The 20,400-nt window shown below is 40.3% G+C and overlaps 1 protein-coding gene across 1 annotated transcript; it reads right to left on the bottom strand.

The window, feature by feature from the left end:
• Positions 1-1,217: 1,217 nt before the first annotated feature.
• Positions 1,218-2,479, bottom strand: LOC309856877 (heterogeneous nuclear ribonucleoprotein C-like). The gene is made up of 2 exons (XM_082718674.1): positions 1,982-2,479; positions 1,218-1,942 (listed from the first exon to the last, which is right to left on the bottom strand). The coding sequence occupies exons 1-2, from the start codon at positions 2,296-2,298 to the stop codon at positions 1,600-1,602; spliced, it is 660 nt and encodes a 219-aa protein (XP_082574800.1). The 5' UTR covers positions 2,299-2,479; the 3' UTR covers positions 1,218-1,599.
• Positions 2,480-20,400: the final 17,921 nt, after the last annotated feature.

Below are 20,400 nucleotides of genomic sequence, written 5' to 3'. Positions count from 1 at the left end.
CTAGCTTGCAGGCACTCAGATGTCAAGTGGAGCAGAATCTCAAATAGGACACTGTGGTCTCAGGATCCCCAGTGTTGTAAAAAGAACAATGTTGCCTAAGTATGACAGTTCCCAGCTCTTGTAGCCAGAAAGTCAGCTGAATGCAGTCAGTCTAGGCACCAGCTTTACACTTGGTGTTGCCATAAACCATGAACTGTTGCCCAGACAGGTGACCTCTCTCCAGGCATGGGCCAACCAGAAAGCAGAATCCTGGCAAAAATCCCCACCCATCCCTGGAGGAATGGCACAGGTCCACTGCAGAAGTCTGTATAGTTTAGAGGCTGGAAATTGGGTAGTGTTCCTGAGATAAAAAAAACACTTGGTCACTGGTTGAACATAAACTTAGGAGGTAACCGAGGAGGATGAGTGACTGACCGCTCTTTTGTGAGGTCTTACTGAACAGTGGGACATGTGAACTTCCATCCCTGGGACTGGAGGACATGGGGTCTCCATTTTCATCCCCTACCCCCATCAGTGCTAAAAGCCACCAGAGAGCAAAACAGTGCCACATAGTGCAACCAGAGTCACTTACATTGAGTCTGCCCCTGGCAAGAGGGATGCAATTCCTCCTAAGCAAGGACACCTAAGAATCATCAAAATAGTCTGCTCTCCCAGAACACCAGTAGGAACAACTGGCTAACACCAAGTTTACTGATCATAGAGAACAGCAAAATCAGCTCTTAGGGAAAACAATTCATGGTGGGGTTTTTGTTTTGTTTTATTTCTGTATCTTTCAGGGGTTTTTTTCCCCAGCTATTTTCTTATTTTATTATTTTTTAAATCTTTCCTACAGTCATCTTGGTGGCCCAGGTGGTTAAGCAGCTGCCTGTGGTTTAGGTCATGACCCCAGGGTTCTGGGATCAAACCCTGCATCAGGCTTCCTGCTTTGTGGAGAATCTGCTTTTCCCTCTCCCTCTGGTGCTCCCCCTGCTTGTGCTTTCTCTCTCTGTGTCAAATAAATAAAATCTTTTAAAAATAATAATAAATTTTAAAAATATTTCCTAATTTTTATATATATGACATGTATTTTTAAATTGGTCTCCTTTCATTGAATATTATTTTACTTTTGTATATATACAAGCTTTTCTTTCTTTTCTATTTTAGGATCTAGTATCTTTCAACAAACAGACCAAAATACACTGGTTTTATTGTTTTGTACTGTTTTACTTCTTGTTTGATTTTTCTTTTTCTTTTTTTTTTTTTTTTATAAAAACCACACATCCTTTTTATTGTTAAGTCATAAAGAGGTATCAAAGTTAAAAGCAAAAATTACAGGGTAAGACTTAACATAACTACTAGGAGCATCAAAGGAAGTGAAAATGGGACTAGGCGCAGGGCAATATGAATTAATGAACATGGGAAGGACAAGGATGGGGAGAACAGTGAGCATGTGCTGAAGAAGATACTAGGGGAGAGGATCTGGTGAAAATTTTGATCTTAGACAAGCGCCTAGGTAAAGAAATAATGGGACAAGATTTCTAAACCCCACTATGTGCTTAAGAGTCATCCTCGCCATTGGCGCTGTCTCTGTCATCCTCTCCTTCCTCAGCCTCTTTTTCATCATCCTTGATCAACTCCAGTTCCTTGTTTGCTCTGTTCTTTCTCAATTTTTTCCAGGCTTTCCAGTAGAGAATCCACTTTTTGTTTTATCTGGGTCAACTCCTTCTTAATGGTCTGAAGGTCATCACCTTTCAACTTTCCAGACTTGGAAGAAGATCCTCGCTGTCCACTCTTAGAATTGAAGCCACTTTTGCCTCTTCGTGAGGTGTTTCCTGATACACGCTGGCGTTTTGAAGGAACTACAGCCCGAGCAATAGGAGGAGGAGGAGGAACACGTGCTGGGTAACTATACATCCTGTCATAATAATCTCGTTGAAAGTCATAGTCCAAGTCAAAAGAGGAGCTGAGTAGAAGGGACGGAGAAGGGTGTTCTGGTACTGACCCGTACATCTCCGCTGCAGATCGTTTCACACCTGCTTTTCCTCGGTTCACTTTTGGCTCTGCAGCCAGATTAATATCTAAAACCTGGCCAGCAATCATTCTGCCATCCTCTCCTGCCACAGCAGCCCGGGCATTTCTCTCATTAACGTACTGAACAAAGGCAAAGCCCTTATGAACAGAGCAACCCACAATTTTGCCGTATTTTGAAAAGATCGCCTCCACATCAGATTTCTTGACCACAAGAGTATTGAGATTCCCAATGAATACACGGGAGTTCATGGAGCGAGGATCTGTCTTGTTGGTGACATTGCTGGCCATTTTCCTTGATGTTAAGGTTCTTCACAAAGCTGAAAAATGTAGCTGAAGATCAAAAAAATCTCACAGGAGGGGGAAGGGAGAAGAGATTCGATTCTGAATCTCCTACTCCCGGGTTCTACGTGGAGAAGCCAACTGCTGCTCGAGGTCGACGACTCAGCCGCATGGCTTAGTCTTCGTCTCTTCACCTTGTTTGATTTTTCTATTTTGTTTTATTTATTTTTCTATTTTGTTCTATTTTTCTATTTTAATTTTTTATAAACATATACTATATTTTTATCCCCAGGGGTACAGTTCTGTGAATTGCCAGGTTTACACACTTCACAACACTCATCATAGTACATACCCTACCCAGTGTCCATAACCCTGCCCCCCTTCTCCCAAACCCCCTCCCCCCAGCAACCCTCAGTTTGTTTTGTGAGATTAAGAGTCACTTATGGGGACACCTGGATGGCTCAGTTGGTTGGACGACTGCCTTCAGCTCAGGTCATGATCCTGGAGTCCTGGGATCGAGTCCCACATTGGGCTCCCAGCTCCACCGGGAGTCTGCTTCTCTCTCTGACCTTCTCCTCGCTCATGCTCTCTCTCACTGTCTCTCTCTCAAATAAATAAATAAATAATTTAAAAAAAAAGAGTCACTTATGGTTTGTCTCCCTCCCAATCCCATCTTGTTTCTTTCATTCTTCTCCTACCCCCCCTAACCTCCCAAGTTGCATTTCCACTTCCTCATATCAGGGAGATCATATGATAGTTGTCTTTCTTCGATTGACTTATTTCGCTAAGCATGATACCCTCTAGTTCCATCCAGGTCATCGCAAATGGCAAGATTTCATTTCTTTTGATAGCTGCGTAGTATTCCATTGTGTATATATACCACATCTTCTTTATCCATTCATCTGCTGATGGACATCTAGGTTCTTTCCATAGTTTGGCTATTGTAGACATTGCTGTTATAAACATTCGATGGTGCATGTGCCCCTTCGGATCACTATGTTTGTATCTTTAGGGTAAATACCCAGTAGTGCAACTGGTGGGTCATTGGGTGTTCTATTTTCAACATTTTGAGGAACCTCCATGCTGTTTTCTAGAGTGGTTGCACCAGCTTGCATTCCCACCAACAGTGTAGGAGGGTTTCCCCTTTCTCTGCATCCTCGCCAGCATCTGTCATTTCCTGACTTGTTCATTTTAGCCATTCTGATTGGTGTGAGGTGGTATCTCATTGTGGTTTTGATTTGGATTTCCCTGATGCCAAGTGATTTGGAGCAGTTTTTCATGTGTCTGTTGGCCATCTGGATGTCTTCTTTGCAGAAATGTCTGTTCATGTCCTCTGCCCATTTCTTGATTGGATTATTTGTTCTTTGGGTGTTGAGTTTGCTAAGTTCTTTATAGATTCTGGACACTAGCCCTTTATCTGATATGTCATTTGCAAATATCTTCTCCCATTCTGTCAGTTGTCTTTTGATTTTGTTAACTGTTTCGTTTGCTGTTTAAAAGCTTTTTATCTTGATAAAATTCCAATGTAACAACCATCTTTTTCAAAGAAATGGAACAAATAATCCTCAAATTTATATGGAACCAGAAAAGACCTCGAATAGCCAAAAGGATATTGAAAAAGAAAGCCAACGTTGGTTGTCGCTCTCGACCCGCAAGAACGACCCGCAGACGAGGCGGGTGGCAAACTTCTTTATTTACAATCTTCAGCCCCGGGACCCCGTACACCGATTACAGCCCCAAGTTATAGAACACAGTGGATAGAAAGCAACCAATCACCACATAACACAACTACTATAACATCCAATCAGAAGGGATACAGATGACTTCAATCCAGATCTTGTGGGGAGCTCGTGCCTACTGACGTGAGCCCCCGAAACTTATTGTTCACTCTGTTTTTGTGCCGTTCCCATGGTCCCTGGTTAATCTTATACTAGTCCCGATGCTTCAGTACAGGTTGTGCATTCCCTGGAGCGCTCCCACATAAACATTCACCTGCCCTTCTCCTCAAGCCTCGCCTAGTACGTGACTCCCAGCTTCTACTGCATGGCTCTCCACAGCTCCCCCTTTTTATTTTTATTGCATGGCAGGGGTCGTGCCTGTCTTAGGTTGCCAATCCTCAACACACATGCTTACCCGTCATCGGGTACTCCCCTTCACCGAGGAGCCCCTGTCTTAGGTTGCTATGGCGAGGGATCAGTCTTACCCGTCTTTGGCTACCGACCCAGCATACAGAGCCATATTCAGGGGGAGGCATCAATTACTAGCTCCTTTTAGGCAGCAAAGCCAGTTTTGAGACACTTGAGGCAGCAGGGTACTCGCTATGGTGGGAGCAACCCACAATCAGGGTTGCCGTGCAGTTTTGTCACGAGCAGCCCGTTGCTGATTCCGCACAATAGCTCGCACTTTATATAATTCTATAAGCATGAATTTCACCACACAGGGAAAGAGGCACATGAATAAAAGCATAATTATTAACACTCCTATAATAGAGCCTATAGCATACCATGTATGCGTCAGGGAAGGGAAGTGAGAGAACAAAGAGCTCACGAAGCTTTCAGCAAGCTGAGCAACAGTTAACTCGGCATGAGGAGGATTGCCAACACGTGTTGCATTAAAATAAGCGTCAGTAGCAAACATGAGTTCGGGTGAGAAGAATGCACTCTATGCTGAGCCATTTGAAGAAGGGTCTGAAGCTGGGCAGTCTCTTGTCTTGGCCACAGTTGAATTGGTTCCGGATTCACGGGGGCAGGCTGCAGGACGATCATCGTCACTGTCATCCGCAGTAGCAGCATCTTCCACAGGTTCCACGGCCACCAGCCTGGTGAGACGTTCCGGCACCCAGAGTGGAGTGGGCGCATCCTGTGGGAAAACACAAAGGGAACCTCGGTGCCACCGGAGCACCGGGTCAGGGCCCTTCCATGAACCAGTAAGGACATCCTTCCACTTCACCATAGATTGCTGCGTTTTCTGTTGGCCCCAATGGCGCTCCGCGGCTGAAACGCCATCCTTGTCAAGCGTGAGAAAATTTAAAATAAAAGTGGTCAAGTTGGTAAGGTCTGTAGGCGTGTGATACTCCTCTCCAATTCCCCCTTTTTGTATTTTTTGCAAGGTAGTTTTAAAGGTCAGGTGAGTGCGCTCTATGACGCCCTGGCCTCGAGGGTTATAAGGAATGCCTGTAACATGGTGAATATTATAACAGGCTAGAAAGTTTGAAAAGCTTTTAGAAGTATAAGCAGGAACATTGTCTGTTTTTAATTGTTTAGGCACTCCCCAGCAGGCAAAGCTGCGCAGGCAATGAGATATCACGTTTTTAACATTTTCTCCTCGCAAGGGGGTTGCGTTAACGACCCCTGACCAAGTATCCACACTCACATGAACGTATTTTTGTTGCCCAAAAGAAGGTATTTGTGTTACATCCATTTGCCACAGATGGTTGGGCAATAGTCCTTTAGGGTTTACCCCGAAGGAGGGCATGGGCAAGTGTACCACACAATTGCCACAAGACTTGACGATATCTCGTGCGTCAGCTCTGGAGATATGAAAGCGTGCCTTTAATGTTTGGGCATTCACATGCCATTTATCATGATATCTCTTAGCATCTTCTAGAGCACTGCAAACATAAAAGCGCGCAGCTGCATCAGCTATTCGGTTTCCCTCAGCCATAGGTCCTGGAAGGTCTGAATGTGCTCTAAGATGTCCAATATAAAAAGGGGCACCACGGGAGAGTATAAGGTGTTGCAATTCAGCCAGCAGGGAGGAAATTTCTGACTGGCTGGCTGAGATAATAGCAGTTTCTATAGACCTGGTGGCTGCAACTGCATATTTGCTATCTGAGATAATATTAATAGGTTGATTTAGAAACCTTTGCAAAACACTCATAATCACCAACAATTCTGTTCTCTGAGCTGAAGTCGAGGGCACAACAACAGGAATTATTTTTCCTTCTACTACATAGGCGCCAGTTCCTGATTTACTGCCATCTGTAAATACTGTGAGGGCATCAGTCAATGGCTCTAATTGGCAGGATTTAGGCCATATGAGGGGTGTATTCTTATAAAACTCAATGAGAGGGTGTGAGGGATAATGATTATCAAACGCAACAGGATAAGCAACTGTTAGAATGGCCCAATTGTCATTTTCATGCGTTAAAATGCTCATTTGGGTTTTATCATAAGGGATTATACAAACATCGGGCAGTTTCCCGAGGACCTGTATGCTGTTTAAAAGCTTTATTTGCCACTGTAGCTACAGCCGTAGCATACGGGGTGATGACACGGCTAAGGTTATGGGGTAGATAAATCCATAGTAGGGGTCCTCCTTGCCATAAGGCCCCCGTGGGTGATCCAGGGGATGGGATAATTATGACACTTATAGGCTTTTCCGGGTCACATCTATCTGCTGCTGTTAAAGCTAGCCTGCTTTCAACTAACTGTAATGATTTAATAGCAGCTGGAGTGAGTACTCTTGGGGAGTCTAATGCAGGGTCCCCAGGCAGAATATCGAATAAAGGTTTCAGCTCTGCAGTAGTAATTTTTATGTATGGTCGAATCCAGTTAATGTCCCCTAAAAGTTTTTGGAAATCATTCAATGTATGCAAGTGATCTCTACGGATTTGAATTAGCTGAGGCTTTACTGACGTTTTAGAGAGCTGCATACCAAGGTAATTTTGTAGGTCTCCTGCTTGGATTTTTTCAGGGGATATAGTTAATCTCCACTCTGCTAACTGTTTCTGTAGGAAGGTTAGAGCTGAAGGAAGAGACCTCTCATTTGGCCCACAAATCAAGATATCATCCATATAATGATAACAAAGCAAGTCTGGAAATGCTTTTCGGAAAGGCTCTAGTGCTTGGCTTACATACAACTGACACAAGGTGGGGCTATTGGCCATCCCCTGAGGGAGTACTTTCCATTCATAACTTTGATCTGGCTCAGCATGATTAATTGATGGCAGAGTAAATGCAAAGCGCTCTATATCTGCAGGGTGTAGTGGAATGGAAAAGAAACAGTCTTTGATGTCAATTACAATAGAAGGCCAGTTTTTTGGCAACGCCGTCCCGACTGGGAGCCCTAACTGAATGGGTCCCATGACCTGCATTTGATCATTAATCTGTTGTAGGTCATGTAGCAATCACCAGTTGCCTGATTTCTTTCTTATTACAAATATGGGTGTATTCCACGGGGATGTGGATTTTTTAATATGTCCTGCTTTGAGTTGTTCTTGGACTAGCTCTTTTGCCGCTTGTAATTTATCTTTTGTTAAAGGCCACTGAGGCACCCAGCGCGGCTCCGGTGTTTTCCAAGTTATGCGAATTGCCCCAGTGGCCGCTAGGAAAAAACCTGACCTCCCATAGAAGGCAGATTGGGATCTCCCTGGCCCTTGGTCCCAAGTCCCTGGCCAGGCTTATATCCCATGTTTCTCATCATGGTTTGGGAGGCCTCACTATATAGTTTTTCAGTAGTGAGTCTGATATCCATCTGCTCCAGCACATCGCGCCCCCACAGAGAAACGGGGGTGGAACAGACATATGGTTGGAAAATGCCTTTATGTCCTTCCTCATCCTCCCAGTCCAAAGATGCAGCACTAATATCAGGACTGGTAGCTATCCCTAGTCCTCGGAGGGTCTGGCTGGCTTTGACTAGAGCCCAGGCTTTAGGCCAATCTAAACAATTTATAATGCTTTTGTCTGCTCCTGTATCTAAGAGCCCCCAGAATAGTTTACCTCTAATCTTTAATTTAAGCATAGGTCTCTCTTTCATGTTCATAGTAAGGCATGCGAGGGAGGATCCTGTGGATCCCAGGCCACCTTTTCTAGTCTGGCCTGTAGAGAGATATTTTTCATGATTACTAGGCAAAATCAAAAGCTGTGCAATTCTGTCCCCTGGATTTATAATATTAATTCCCTTAGGAGATGATATCAGAATTTTAACTTCCCCTTCAAAATCAGGGTCAATAACTCCTGGATGGACCTGAAGCCCTCGTAAAGTACAAGAACTTCTACCAAGAAGGAGTCCCACCGTTCCTTTTGGAGGCCCTCCAGACAGGTCAGATGGCACAGCCTGCACCCCCATTTCAGGTGTTAATACCATTCGGGTGGTGGCACAGACGTCAAGTCCGGCGGAGCCTGTTGTGGCTCTCCTGGGTTCTGCAGGGTTTGACTCCCTTGTTCGGAAGGTGGAAAGGCCCATCGCGGTTTGACAGGCAGAGACATTGCCACCCCGTACATTTGCTTGGGGCCCCGGGGGGCTGGGCCCTGCCTCCCGTTTTTTGAACTCCCCCAATTATTAGATGGTAGGGGGTTGCCCTCAATATCAGCTACGGAGCGACACTCATGTGCCCAGTGATTTCCTTTTCAGCATCGAGGGCATAGCTGGGGTTTGACGTTCTCAGGAGAACGACTAAAGGAGGTTTTCCCTCGCTGTGGACAATCTCTCTTTATGTGACCTTCCTGTCCGCATTAGAAGCATTTCCTAGGGCGAGTGCCCTTCTGTCCCTGCATAACTTGTGCAAAAGCAGCGGCCATTACTTGTCCTTGTATTACTGGTCCCGTGATATCCCTACACACCTTAATATATGCAGAAAGATCCTTAGACTTCCAAGGCCTGATAGCTTCCCGGCACCATTTATTAGCATTTTCATATGCCAACTGTTTAACTAGTGGCATTGCTGACTCCATGTCCCCAAACATCCTGCCTGCCACCTGCATCAGCCTGTCCACAAAGTCAGCGTATGGCTCATTCGGTCCTTGAACAACCTTGGAAAGTTGACCCTGTAGATCTCCAACACCCCTTAAAGTTTTCTATGCTCGGATGGCGGCGGTAGCAATTTGCTGATAGACCACAGGAGGGTAATTGCTTTGTGCCTGAGCCCCAAGATATGGTCCTATGCCTAATAGCATATTTAAATCCCATTGAGGATTTCCAGCAGCAGTGTTTCTGCGTGCGGTATCCTGGCAATTGTCTTGATTTTGAATTTTCCATTCCAGATATTGCCCTCCGCTCAAAACTGCTCTGGCTAAATTAGTCCAATCCTCGGGGACAAGAAAAAGTGCCCCTAATGACTCCACAATGGATACTGTGAAAGCTGCTTGGGGTCCATAGGCACTAACTGCTTCCTTGAGTTGCTTTACCAGTTTAAAATCTAGTGGCTGGTGATACCTCCGCTGATTTTGATCTTCTAGTACTGGAAAAAACCCTTTTTCCGGGCCTAAGACCTCTCTCCAGTTTGCCGTGGTGCAGTCTGAGCAATGGCAGACTCTCGCACAGCCTGACCAATAGGGCGGGGGCCACTCATAAGGTGGCGCCGTGGGGCTGGAATGAGGAGTCGGCGCACGGTCTGTTTTTGCTACCAACTGCGTTACAGCTATAGGCTTTGCCCCAGTGGGTAAGCCAAGAGCCTCTGGATTCTTTTTCTCTTTACCCCCTTTTAAATTTTGGGTTATTTTGTCTGAGAGTTCCTCCGAACTCTCACTGTCAGCATCAGAACCCCGGGAGGACCCCTTGTGCGACTCTTCCTTTAACTGTTCTAAGATCTCCCCTCCTTGCTGCACCACCTGTTTTAGTCGTTCCCGGGAAGACTGTAAACATACTTTCACAAGGGACCACACGGCAAGAGTGCCGGCAGTAACGGTGGGGCTTTGCCTCAAATCCTCCCCCAGATGTTCCCACTGAGGCACATTTAGAAGTCCCTCTTCTATAAACCAAGGGGCAATCTCCCCTACCTCTTTCAGAAAAGCACGAGCAGTCTTAGATTTTAAAGGGGTACCATTGGCTTTCAGTATATCTCTCAATGGACTTTCCATCCTATATCTGGCTAATTCGTTTCCCATGCCGGAAACCTTACCCTCTTGAGGAACTTAAAGTATAGCCTCTTAATATCGTCCTCAGAGAATCCCCCCGTCTTAAGACAGGAAATAGGCGCGCACTTTCCGAATAGTTGCTCTTACCCCAATCCTCGTTCTGCGTCCGGCGTCTCGGGTCCCGGGTTTCGGCACCAGATGTCACTCTCGGCCCGCAAGAACGACCCGCAGACGAGGCGGGTGGCAAACTTCTTTATTTACAATCTTCAGCCCCGGGACCCCGTACACCGATTACAGCCCCAAGTTATAGAACACAGTGGATAGAAAGCAACCAATCACCACATAACACAACTACTATAACATCCAATCAGAAGGGATACAGATGACTTCAATCCAGATCATGTGGGGAGCTCGTGCCTACTGACGTGAGCCCCCGAAACTTATTGTTCACTCTGTTTTTGTGCCGTTCCCATGGTCCCTGGTTAATCTTATACTAGTCCCAATGCTTCAGTACAGGTTGTGCATTCCCTGGAGCGCTCCCACATAAACATTCACCTGCCCTTCTCCTCAAGCCTCGCCTAGTACATGACTCCCAGCTTCTACTGCATGGCTCTCCACAGTTGGTGGCATCACAATTCCGGACTTCAAGCTCTATTACAAAGCTGTCATCATCAAGACAGCATGGTAGTAGCACAAAAACAGACACATAGAACAGAATAGAAAGCCCAGAAATAGACCCTAAACTCTATGGTCAACTCATCTTCAACAAAGCAGGAAAGAACATCCAATGGAAAAAAGACAGCCTCTTCAATAAATGATGTTGGGAAAATTGGACAGTCACGTGCAGAAAAATGAAACTGGACCATTTCCTTACACCACACACAAAAATAGACTCAAAATGGATGAAGGACCTCAATGTGTGAAAGGAATCCATCAAAATCCTTGAAGAGAACACAGGCAGCAACCTCTTCAACCCCAGCCACAGCAACTTCTTCCTAGGAACATAGCGAAAGTCAAGGGAAGCAAGGGCAAAAATTAACTATTGGGATTTCAATGGGTGGTGATATTTGCAAATGACATATCAGATAAAGGGCTAGTATTCAAAATCTATAAAGAACTTAGCAAACTCAACACCCAAAGAACAAATAATCCAATCAAGAAATGGGCAGAGGACATGAACAGACATTTCTGCGAAGACATCCAGATGGCCAAAAGACACGTGAAAAAGTGCTCTATATCACTAGGCATTAGGGAAATACAAATCAAAACCACAATGAGATACCACCTCACACCAGACAGAATGGCTAAAATCAACAAGTCAGAAAATGACAGAGGCTGGCAAGGATGCAGAGAAAGGGGAACCCTCCTACACTGTTGGTGGGAATGCAAGCTGGTGCAACCACTCTGGAAAACAGCATGGAGGTTCCTCAAAATGTTGAAAATAGAACTACCCAATGACCCAGCAATTGCACTACTGGGTATTTATCCTAAAGATACAAATGTAGTTACCCAAAGGGGCACATGCACCTGATTGTTTATAGCAGCAATGTCCACAATAGCCAAACTATGGAAAGAACCTAGATGTCCATCAGCAGATGAATGGATAAAGATGTGGTATATATATATACAATGGAATACTATGCAGCCATCAAAAGAAATGACATCTTCCCATTTGCAACGATGTGGATGGAACTGGAGGGTATTATGTTTAGTGAAATAAGTCAATCAAAGAAAGACAACTATCATATGATCTCCCTGATATGAGGAAGTGGAGATGCAACGTTGGGGAGGGGGGAGGTTAAGAGAGAATAAATGAAACAAGATGGGATTGGGAGGAATAAAAACCATAAGGGACTCTTAATCTCACAAAACAAACTGAGGGTTGCTGGGGTTGGGGGAGTTGAGAGAGGGTGGTGGGGTTATGGACATTGGGGAGGGTATGTGCTATGGTGAGTGCTGTGAAGTGTGTAAACCTGGTGATTCACAGATCTGTACCCCTGGGACTAATAATACATTATATGTTAATAAAAAACATATAATTATATATATATATATATATATATATATATATATATATATATATATATATATTTTTTTTTTTTTTTAAGAGAACAGAAATCTCAAAAAAATTGGGGGGGAGGGTGAACCTGAAATACTGCACCAAAAATTTGCTAGAATATGAATTCAGCAAAGTCCCAGGATATAAAATCAATGCACAAAAGTCAGTTTCATTTCCCTAAAAATGAAATGAGGCAGAAAAAAGAGAAATCTAAGGATCAGTTACATTTATAATTTTACCAAAAACCATAAGATCCCTATAAATATGCCTATCCAAAAAGGTAAATGATCTGTACTCTAACAATGCAGAATACTCATGAAAGAAATTGAGAAAGTCACAAAGAAATGGAAAACATTCCATGCTTTTGGATTGAAATGAGAAAATTTATTGTTAAAATGTCATTTTTCAACATCAGCAACAAAATCAACATTTTTTATAGAGCTGGAATAAATAATCCTAAAATTTCTATGGAACCAGAAAAGACTCTGAATAGCCAAACTACTGTTGAAAGAGAAAAGCAAAGCAGGAGACATCACAAATCCAGACTAAGTTGAATTCCAAAGCAGTCCTCATCAAGACAGCAAGGTCCACTGTCACAAAGCTACCTGGATGAGTAGAACAGAATCAAGAGCTCAAAAATGGACCTTCACCTCTATAGTCAACTAATCCTTCAGAAAGCAAGAAAGAATATCCAATGGAAAAAAGACAGTGTCTTCAACAAATGGTGCTAGGAAAATTGGACAGCCACATGCATAAGAATGAAACTGGACCACTCTCTTACAAACACACACACACACACACACACACACACACACACACAGCCAAAATGGAATCTATCAAAATCCTAGAGGAGAACACCAGGGGCAATCTTTTTGACCTAGGCCACAGCAACTTCTTGCTCAACATCAAGACAAGAAATAAAAACAAAATGATTAGGACTTCATCAAGACAAAAAGTTTCTGCACATCAAAGGAAACCATAATAAAAGGCATCCTGTGAAATGGGAGAAGATATATGCAAATATTTTATCTGATAAAGGGATAGTATCCAAAATCTATAAGGAACTTAACAAACTCAACAACAACAAAAAATCCAATCAAGAAATGGGCAGAAGACATGAACAAACATTTCTCCAAAGAAGACATACAAATGGCTAACAGACATGAAGAAATGCTTCACATCACACATCACTGGGGAATACAAACCAAAACCATGAGATACCACCTCACAATGTTCAGAACGGTTAAAATTAACAAGTCAGGAAACAAGAGATGATGGCAAAGATGCAGAGATAGGGGTACTCTCTTGCATTGCTGGTGGGAATGCAAACTGGTGAAGCCACACTGGAGTTTCCTCAAAAAGTTCTAAAACAACTATTCCATGACCCAGCAATAGCACTACTAGTTATTTATCCAAAAGACACAAAATATTGATTCAAAGGGATACATGCACCCTGATATTTATGACAACATTACCAGCAATAGCCTAATTATGGAAATAGCCCAAATGTCCATCAATTCATGAACTGATATAAAAGAAGTCATACATATCTGCAATGGAATATTAGTCATAAAAAGAATGAAGTCTTGGCACTTACAAAAATATGGCTGGAGTTATAGGGTACTTTGCTAAGTGAGATACATCAGTCAGAGAAATAAAATGACTTCACTCATAAGTGGAATTTAAGGAAAAAAAAAACAGATTAACATCTCAGGGGTAGATTCTATAGGGAACAGACTGAGTATTGATGGAGGGAGGTGGGAGAAGGACTGGGCTAAATGATAATGGGTATGAAAAAGGGCACTTGTGTAAGTGATGAACTAAAAAATTCTACACCCGAAGCCAATTTTACCATATATCCTAACTAATTTGAATTGAATTATAAGCAAAAAAAAATACAAAATTATAATGAAATATCACTTTATACCTGTCAGAATGGTTAAAATCAACAACACAGACAAAACAGGTGTTGGTGAGAATGTGGAGAAAAAGGAAACTTCTTGCACTGTTGGTGGAAATGCAAATTGGAGTAGCCACTCCGGAAAACAGTATAGAACCTCCTTAAAAAGTTAATAATAGAACTACCAAATGATCCAGCAATTGCACAACTATTTATTTATCCAACTCCAATGTTTGCAGCAGTATTATCAACAAAAGCCAAATTACGTTGGCCATTAACTGAAGAATGGATAAGGAATATGTGGCAAATAAATCAGTTAAAAAAAAAAAGAATTTCACTTACATATGGAATTTAAAACAGATGAAAAAGGGGAGAGGACAAAAGACAGAGAGAGGCAAACCAAAAATAGACTATTAACCCTAAAGAACACACTGATGTTACTAGAGAGGAGCTGGGTGGGGAATGGGTGAAATACGTGATGGGGACTAAGGAGCGCACTTGTTTTGATGAGCACTAGATGTGTATGAAAGTGCTGAATCACTATATCATATACCTGGAATGAATATTACACCATATCTTAACTAACTGGAACTTATAGAATAATTTTTTAAAGGTGCAAACAAAAATTTTAGTTCCAAACAAAACTTAGTTTCAAATAAAATTTATGACAAAAATTATGTTTCAAACAAAAAATATGAGAAATCTAGAGAAATGAAAAAATTGTAACCCAATATGAGACAGGACATTGTCTATGACAGTGACAGAGAATTGATGTTCAACAAACATGAATTCAAGTTAGCCATTATATAATCAAAAAAAATGAAATCATAAGAAGGCATTATAACAATGGCTGTCATATTAATAGAGATAGAAATTAATTTTTAAAAACAATAGTAAATTGTGATACTGAAAAATAAACTGAAATGAAAAATCCATGAAATTAGAAGAAAATAAAGAAGTAGAATAATCCCAAGAAAATGTGTGACCCAATTGCACATATCCACATACTGAAAAAGAATCAGAATCAAAAAAGGAAGCTAAAAGAAGAAAGAAAAACTGAAAGCTGAGCTTCTTAAATTTATTTATAAAACTAATACACACAGGAAGCCAATGAACTCGAAGGAGGACAATGGAAAGATGTCAGAAACTCCTTGTGTACAAAGAAATTCAAGTGATATTGAACAGCTTAATACTCAGCAGAAAAATGGATGTAGTGAGAAAACATTCAAAGTATACAAAAAACCAAAAACCCAAAAAACCTGTCAACCAAGAATCTTGTGTCTTAAACATTCTTATATTTAGAGGCTATATTTCAAAAGGCAAAGTAAAAATTTTCTAAGATAAACAAAAGCAGAGGACAAGTCAATAGCAGAACTGCCTTAAAGAAATAATAAAAGCAGCTGAGGCTGAAAACAAGTGACCTCATAAAGCCCTTTGAATCCACACAATGATAAACAAAATGCACTTATAAGTATTATTATGTAATTAAGAAATTAATATAAAAATAAATTCTTTCCTTCTTTTAACTTATTTAAAAAGCAGTATCATAAAGCAATTTGCATATTATGTATTTTGGAAATTATACAAAAATGGAAAATATTTTCCAATAACAGTATAAATGAGGTAGGTGGAAGAAAAGTTTTCTTCATATAAGGAAATGGCTCCAGATGTTAACAGCAAGAAAATTTAATTAATTAAAACAAACAAACAGAAACAGTAGAAGAGATAGGAAGGAATTAAAAGACATGACACATAGAAAATAAAAATTAAACTGGTGGACATAAATCCAACTATTAAAATATAGTTTTTAATTATTAAATGTGAATGGATTATACAACCGACTCAAAAGGCATAGACTATGAAACTAATTTTTTTAAATATTTTATTTATTTATTCGAGACAAAGAGAGTCAAACAGGGAAGAGCAGGAAGAAGGGGAGCAGGGAACCCAATGTAGGACTCAATTCCAGGACCCTGGAATCATAAAGGGAGATGCTTCACCAACTGAGCCACCCAAGGCCCCAGAAGCTAGATTAAAAACAAACAAACAAAAAGATTCAACTAAATGCTATGTGAGACACATTACAGATAGACAAGTTTAAAATAAATTTAAAAAATAAAAAAGTTTAAAAATAAAAGGAAGGAAAAGATACACCATACAAAGAGCAACACAAGAAAGCTTTCATGGCTTTGCTATTATCAGACAAAATAGACAAATCAAAAAGTTACTACAGATAAAGACAGACATTAGGTAATGATAAAAGAATCAATCCATTCATCAAGAGGATTAATAACTGCAAACATTTACACATCTAATAAAAGGGCAAACCAGCTTAAAATTTAAATTTTAAAAATTGACAGAAATAAAGGGAGAAATGTACAATGTAAAAATAATAAAACTTCCAAACCCTAAATGCAATAATGGATACAACAATGGCACAACAGACCACAGGGAAGCAGAAGACTTGAACAACAGCATAAACCAAGCAGCTCATAAGAAACATTTATAGCACAAACTACCCAACAATGGCAAAAATACACACTCTGTTCAAGTTTACAAGGAATATTTTCCAGTATAGATCATATTCTAGGCAATAAAACAAACCTTGATAAATTTTGAAGAAAAAAAAAAAAAAGAACACAATATATGTTCTCCAACCACAATGGAATGAAATTGGAAATCCATAAAAGGAAGAAATTTGGGAAACTCACAAATGTGTAGAAAATAAATAGTACATTCCTAAAATATAGTCTAAGAAGAAATCAAAAAGGAAATTTAAAAGTACTTTGGGATGAATGAAAATGAAGATACAACATACCAAATCTTATAGGATGGAATTAAAGGTTGGCTTATTAAATGCCTCTATGAAAAATAAGTATTTTGAATTAATTACCTAATTACCTAATCCTCAAATTAGTACATTAAAAGAAGAGGAAAATTAACCATATACAAGCAGAAAGGAGAAAATAATAATGATAATAATAAATAATAATAAGGATAAAACTGATAGAAAGCATCCCTGGAAAAAAAACAACTGGAATTACATTTATTGGTGAAAGACTTGGTTTTTCCCAAGAAGAAGACAATGAAGTCTACTCTCACTATTAACAACATTATACTGTAAGTTGTAGTACAGGGGCGCCTGGATGGCTCAGTGGGTTAAGCCCCTGCCTTTGGCTCAGGTCATGATCTCAGGGTCCTGGGATTGAGTCCCGCATCAGGCTCTCTGCTCAGCAGGGAGCCTGCTTCCCTCTTTCTATCTCTCTGCCCGCCTCTCTGTCTACTTGTGATCTCTCTCTGTCAAATAAATAAATAAAATCTTTAAAAAAAAAAAAAAACAAGTTCTAGTACAGACCATTAGTCAAGTTAAAAAAAAAAAAGTATGACATCCACATTGGACAGGTACAAGTAAAACCATATCTAGGCACAAGTGACATGACCTTGGGTCTAGAAAGTATTATAGAATACAATAAAAACTATTCAAAGTAAAATAAAGGAAAAATTTCAGAAAGCAATATTTCAGAATGCAGTATCAGTATTTTTTATTTTGTACTTAAATTCAATTACTTTCAAATGTAGAGTTTAGTAACTCATCAGTTGCATATAACAGCCAATATTCATCACATCACATACCCTCCTTAGTGTCCATCATTCACTTACCCCATCCCCCCATTCACCCTTCCAGCAACCGTTTCTTTTCCATACTAGAGTCTCATGGCTTACCTCCCTCTCTGATTTCTCCCCATTCTTTCCTCCCTTCCCCTATTATCCTCTGTCCTGTTTCTTATATTCCACATATGAGTGAAACCATATGATAATTGTCTTTCCTGATTTACTTATTTTGCTTTGCACAGTACCTTCCAGTTCCATCCACATTGATGTAAAAGGTTAAGATTTCATCCTTTCTGATGGCTGAGTAATATTCCATTGTATATGAACCACACCTTCTTTATTCACTCATCTGCTGAAGGACATCTCAGCTCTTTCCTCATTTTGATTATTATGGCTATTGACTTCACAAAGCCTTTCTTCATGATCCTCTAGCTGTTTTTCTCCCTTTTCATTGGCTTCCTTACTTTCCATCATTTTCATTATTTTGGCTTTTATTCACTGATTCTCTCTTCTGCCTCATTTTCCATAGCCTTTTAGAGTGTCCATTCTAAACTGTCATCTCAGTTAAAGCATTTTTAATTATGACTGATTAGATTTTAGTCTTTTATTTCTGCACTAAAGGATTCTCTAGTACCTTTTATGCTTTCTGCACCCATGCCGGTATCTTCATCATTATTATTCTGAATTCTAGGTCTGACATGTTACTTATATCCACATGGATTAAATCAATAGTATATAGTATTACCTCTGGTTCTTTCTTTTCTTGTGAATTTCTCCTTCTAGTCATTTTTAAAAAGATTTTGTTTATTTGTCAGAGAGAGAGCACAAGCACAGGGAATGACAGAGGGAGAAGAAGGATCCCTAATGAGCAAAGAGACTGATGTGGGACATGATCTCAGGACCCTAGGATCATGACTTGAGCTTAAGGGAGATGCTTAACTGACTGAGCCATCCAGTCCCTCTCCATCTAGTCATTTTTCTCCAGTATGAATAGATGAACAAAACAAAAACAAAAAACAAACAAACAAACAAAAAACACATCAAGAACCCCAGAGAAATACAATCCACAAATTATAGCAGAGAATGTCCTTAATATGGGTTAAAAAACAGGCATTCAAGTCCAGGAAACACAGACAACCTCTCTTAAAATCAATAAATAGGTCAACACCTTGACATATAAGGTGAAGCTTGCAAATTTCACAGCTAGAGAGAAAATCCTGAAAACAGCTCAAGACAAGAGGACCTTAACCTACAAGGATGGGAATATTAGACTGGCAGTAGGCCAATCCACAGAGACCTGGCAAGCCAGAAAGAATCGGCATTATATATTCATGGTGCTGCATTAGAAAATACGTAGTCAAGAATACTTCATTCAGTAAAGATGTCACTCAGAATAGAAGGAAAGATTTCCAGGACAAACACAAACTAAAAGAATTTGTGATCACTATCAACCCCTGCAAAAAGTATTAAAGAGAATTTAAATTTTATGACGAGAGCCCAAAAATTTTATGAAGAGAGAGCCCTTTAAATGAAGAGAGCGCCCAAAAGTAAAACTAGAACACAACAGACTATCTACAGAAACAGTGATTTTACAGGTGATATGATGTGGTATCTTTTAAGTTATTCTGAATGTAAATGGGTAAATGCCCCAATCAAAGGTACCTGCTATCATACTGGATTAAAAAAAAACAACAACAAACAAAAAAAACAAGACCTATTGATGTGCCTCCTGCAAAAGTCTCATTTTAGACCCAAAGACACCTCCAGACTGAAAGTGAGGGAGTGGAGAACAATTTAGCAGATGAATGGATGTGAAAAGAAAACTGGGGGAGCATTACTCATTTCAGACAATTTGGATTTTTAAACCAGAGTTTAATAAAAGATGAAGGGAGATACTATGTCATACTTAAAGGGTGTATCCAATAAGAAGATCTAACAATTATAAATAGATATGTCCCTAACTTGGGAGAGGGCAATTATATAAACCAATTAATTAGAAAATAAAGAAACACATTGATGATAATAAAATAATAGTAGGAAACTTTAACACCCCACTCATAGCAGTGGACAGATGATCTAAGCATAAGATCCACAAGAAAACAAGGTCTTTGCATGACACACTGGATCAGATGGACTTCAAGGATATACATTTAGAGCATATATTCCATTCTAAAGCAAAAGAATCCACATTGTTCTTGAGTGGACATGGTACCTTCTTCAGAACAGATCACATACTGGGTCACAAATCAGGTCTCAGCTGGTACCAAAAGATTGGGATCATCCTGGCATATTTTCAGACCACAAAGTTTTGAAACTAGGACTCAATCACAAGAGCAAATCTGGAGGAAACTCAAATAATTGGAGTTTAAAGAGCATCCTACAAAGAATGAAGAGGTCAACAAGGAAATTAAAGAATTTTTAAAATATATAGAAGCAAATGAAAATGAAAACACAACAGTTCAAAACCTTTAGAATGCAGCAAATCTGGTCCTGAGAGTAAAGTATATAGCAATACAAGCCTTTCTCTGGAAACAAGAAAGGTCTCAAGTACACAACCTAACCCTACACCTAAAGAAGCTGGAGATTAAAACAGCAAGTAAAGCCTAAATCCAAAAGTAAAGTCTAAATAACAAAAGTGGAAGAGAAATAATGAAGATTACAACAGAATTTAATGATATAGAAACCAAAAGAATAGTAGTAAAGAGCAAAAAAATGAGGAGCTTGTTCTTTTAAAGAATTAATAT

The sequence above is a fragment of the Mustela nivalis genome, assembly GCF_964662115.1.
Source record: "Mustela nivalis genome assembly, chromosome: Y".
Classification (NCBI taxonomy): domain Eukaryota; kingdom Metazoa; phylum Chordata; class Mammalia; order Carnivora; family Mustelidae; genus Mustela; species Mustela nivalis.
This window is presented reverse-complemented; position numbering and strand designations above follow the sequence as displayed.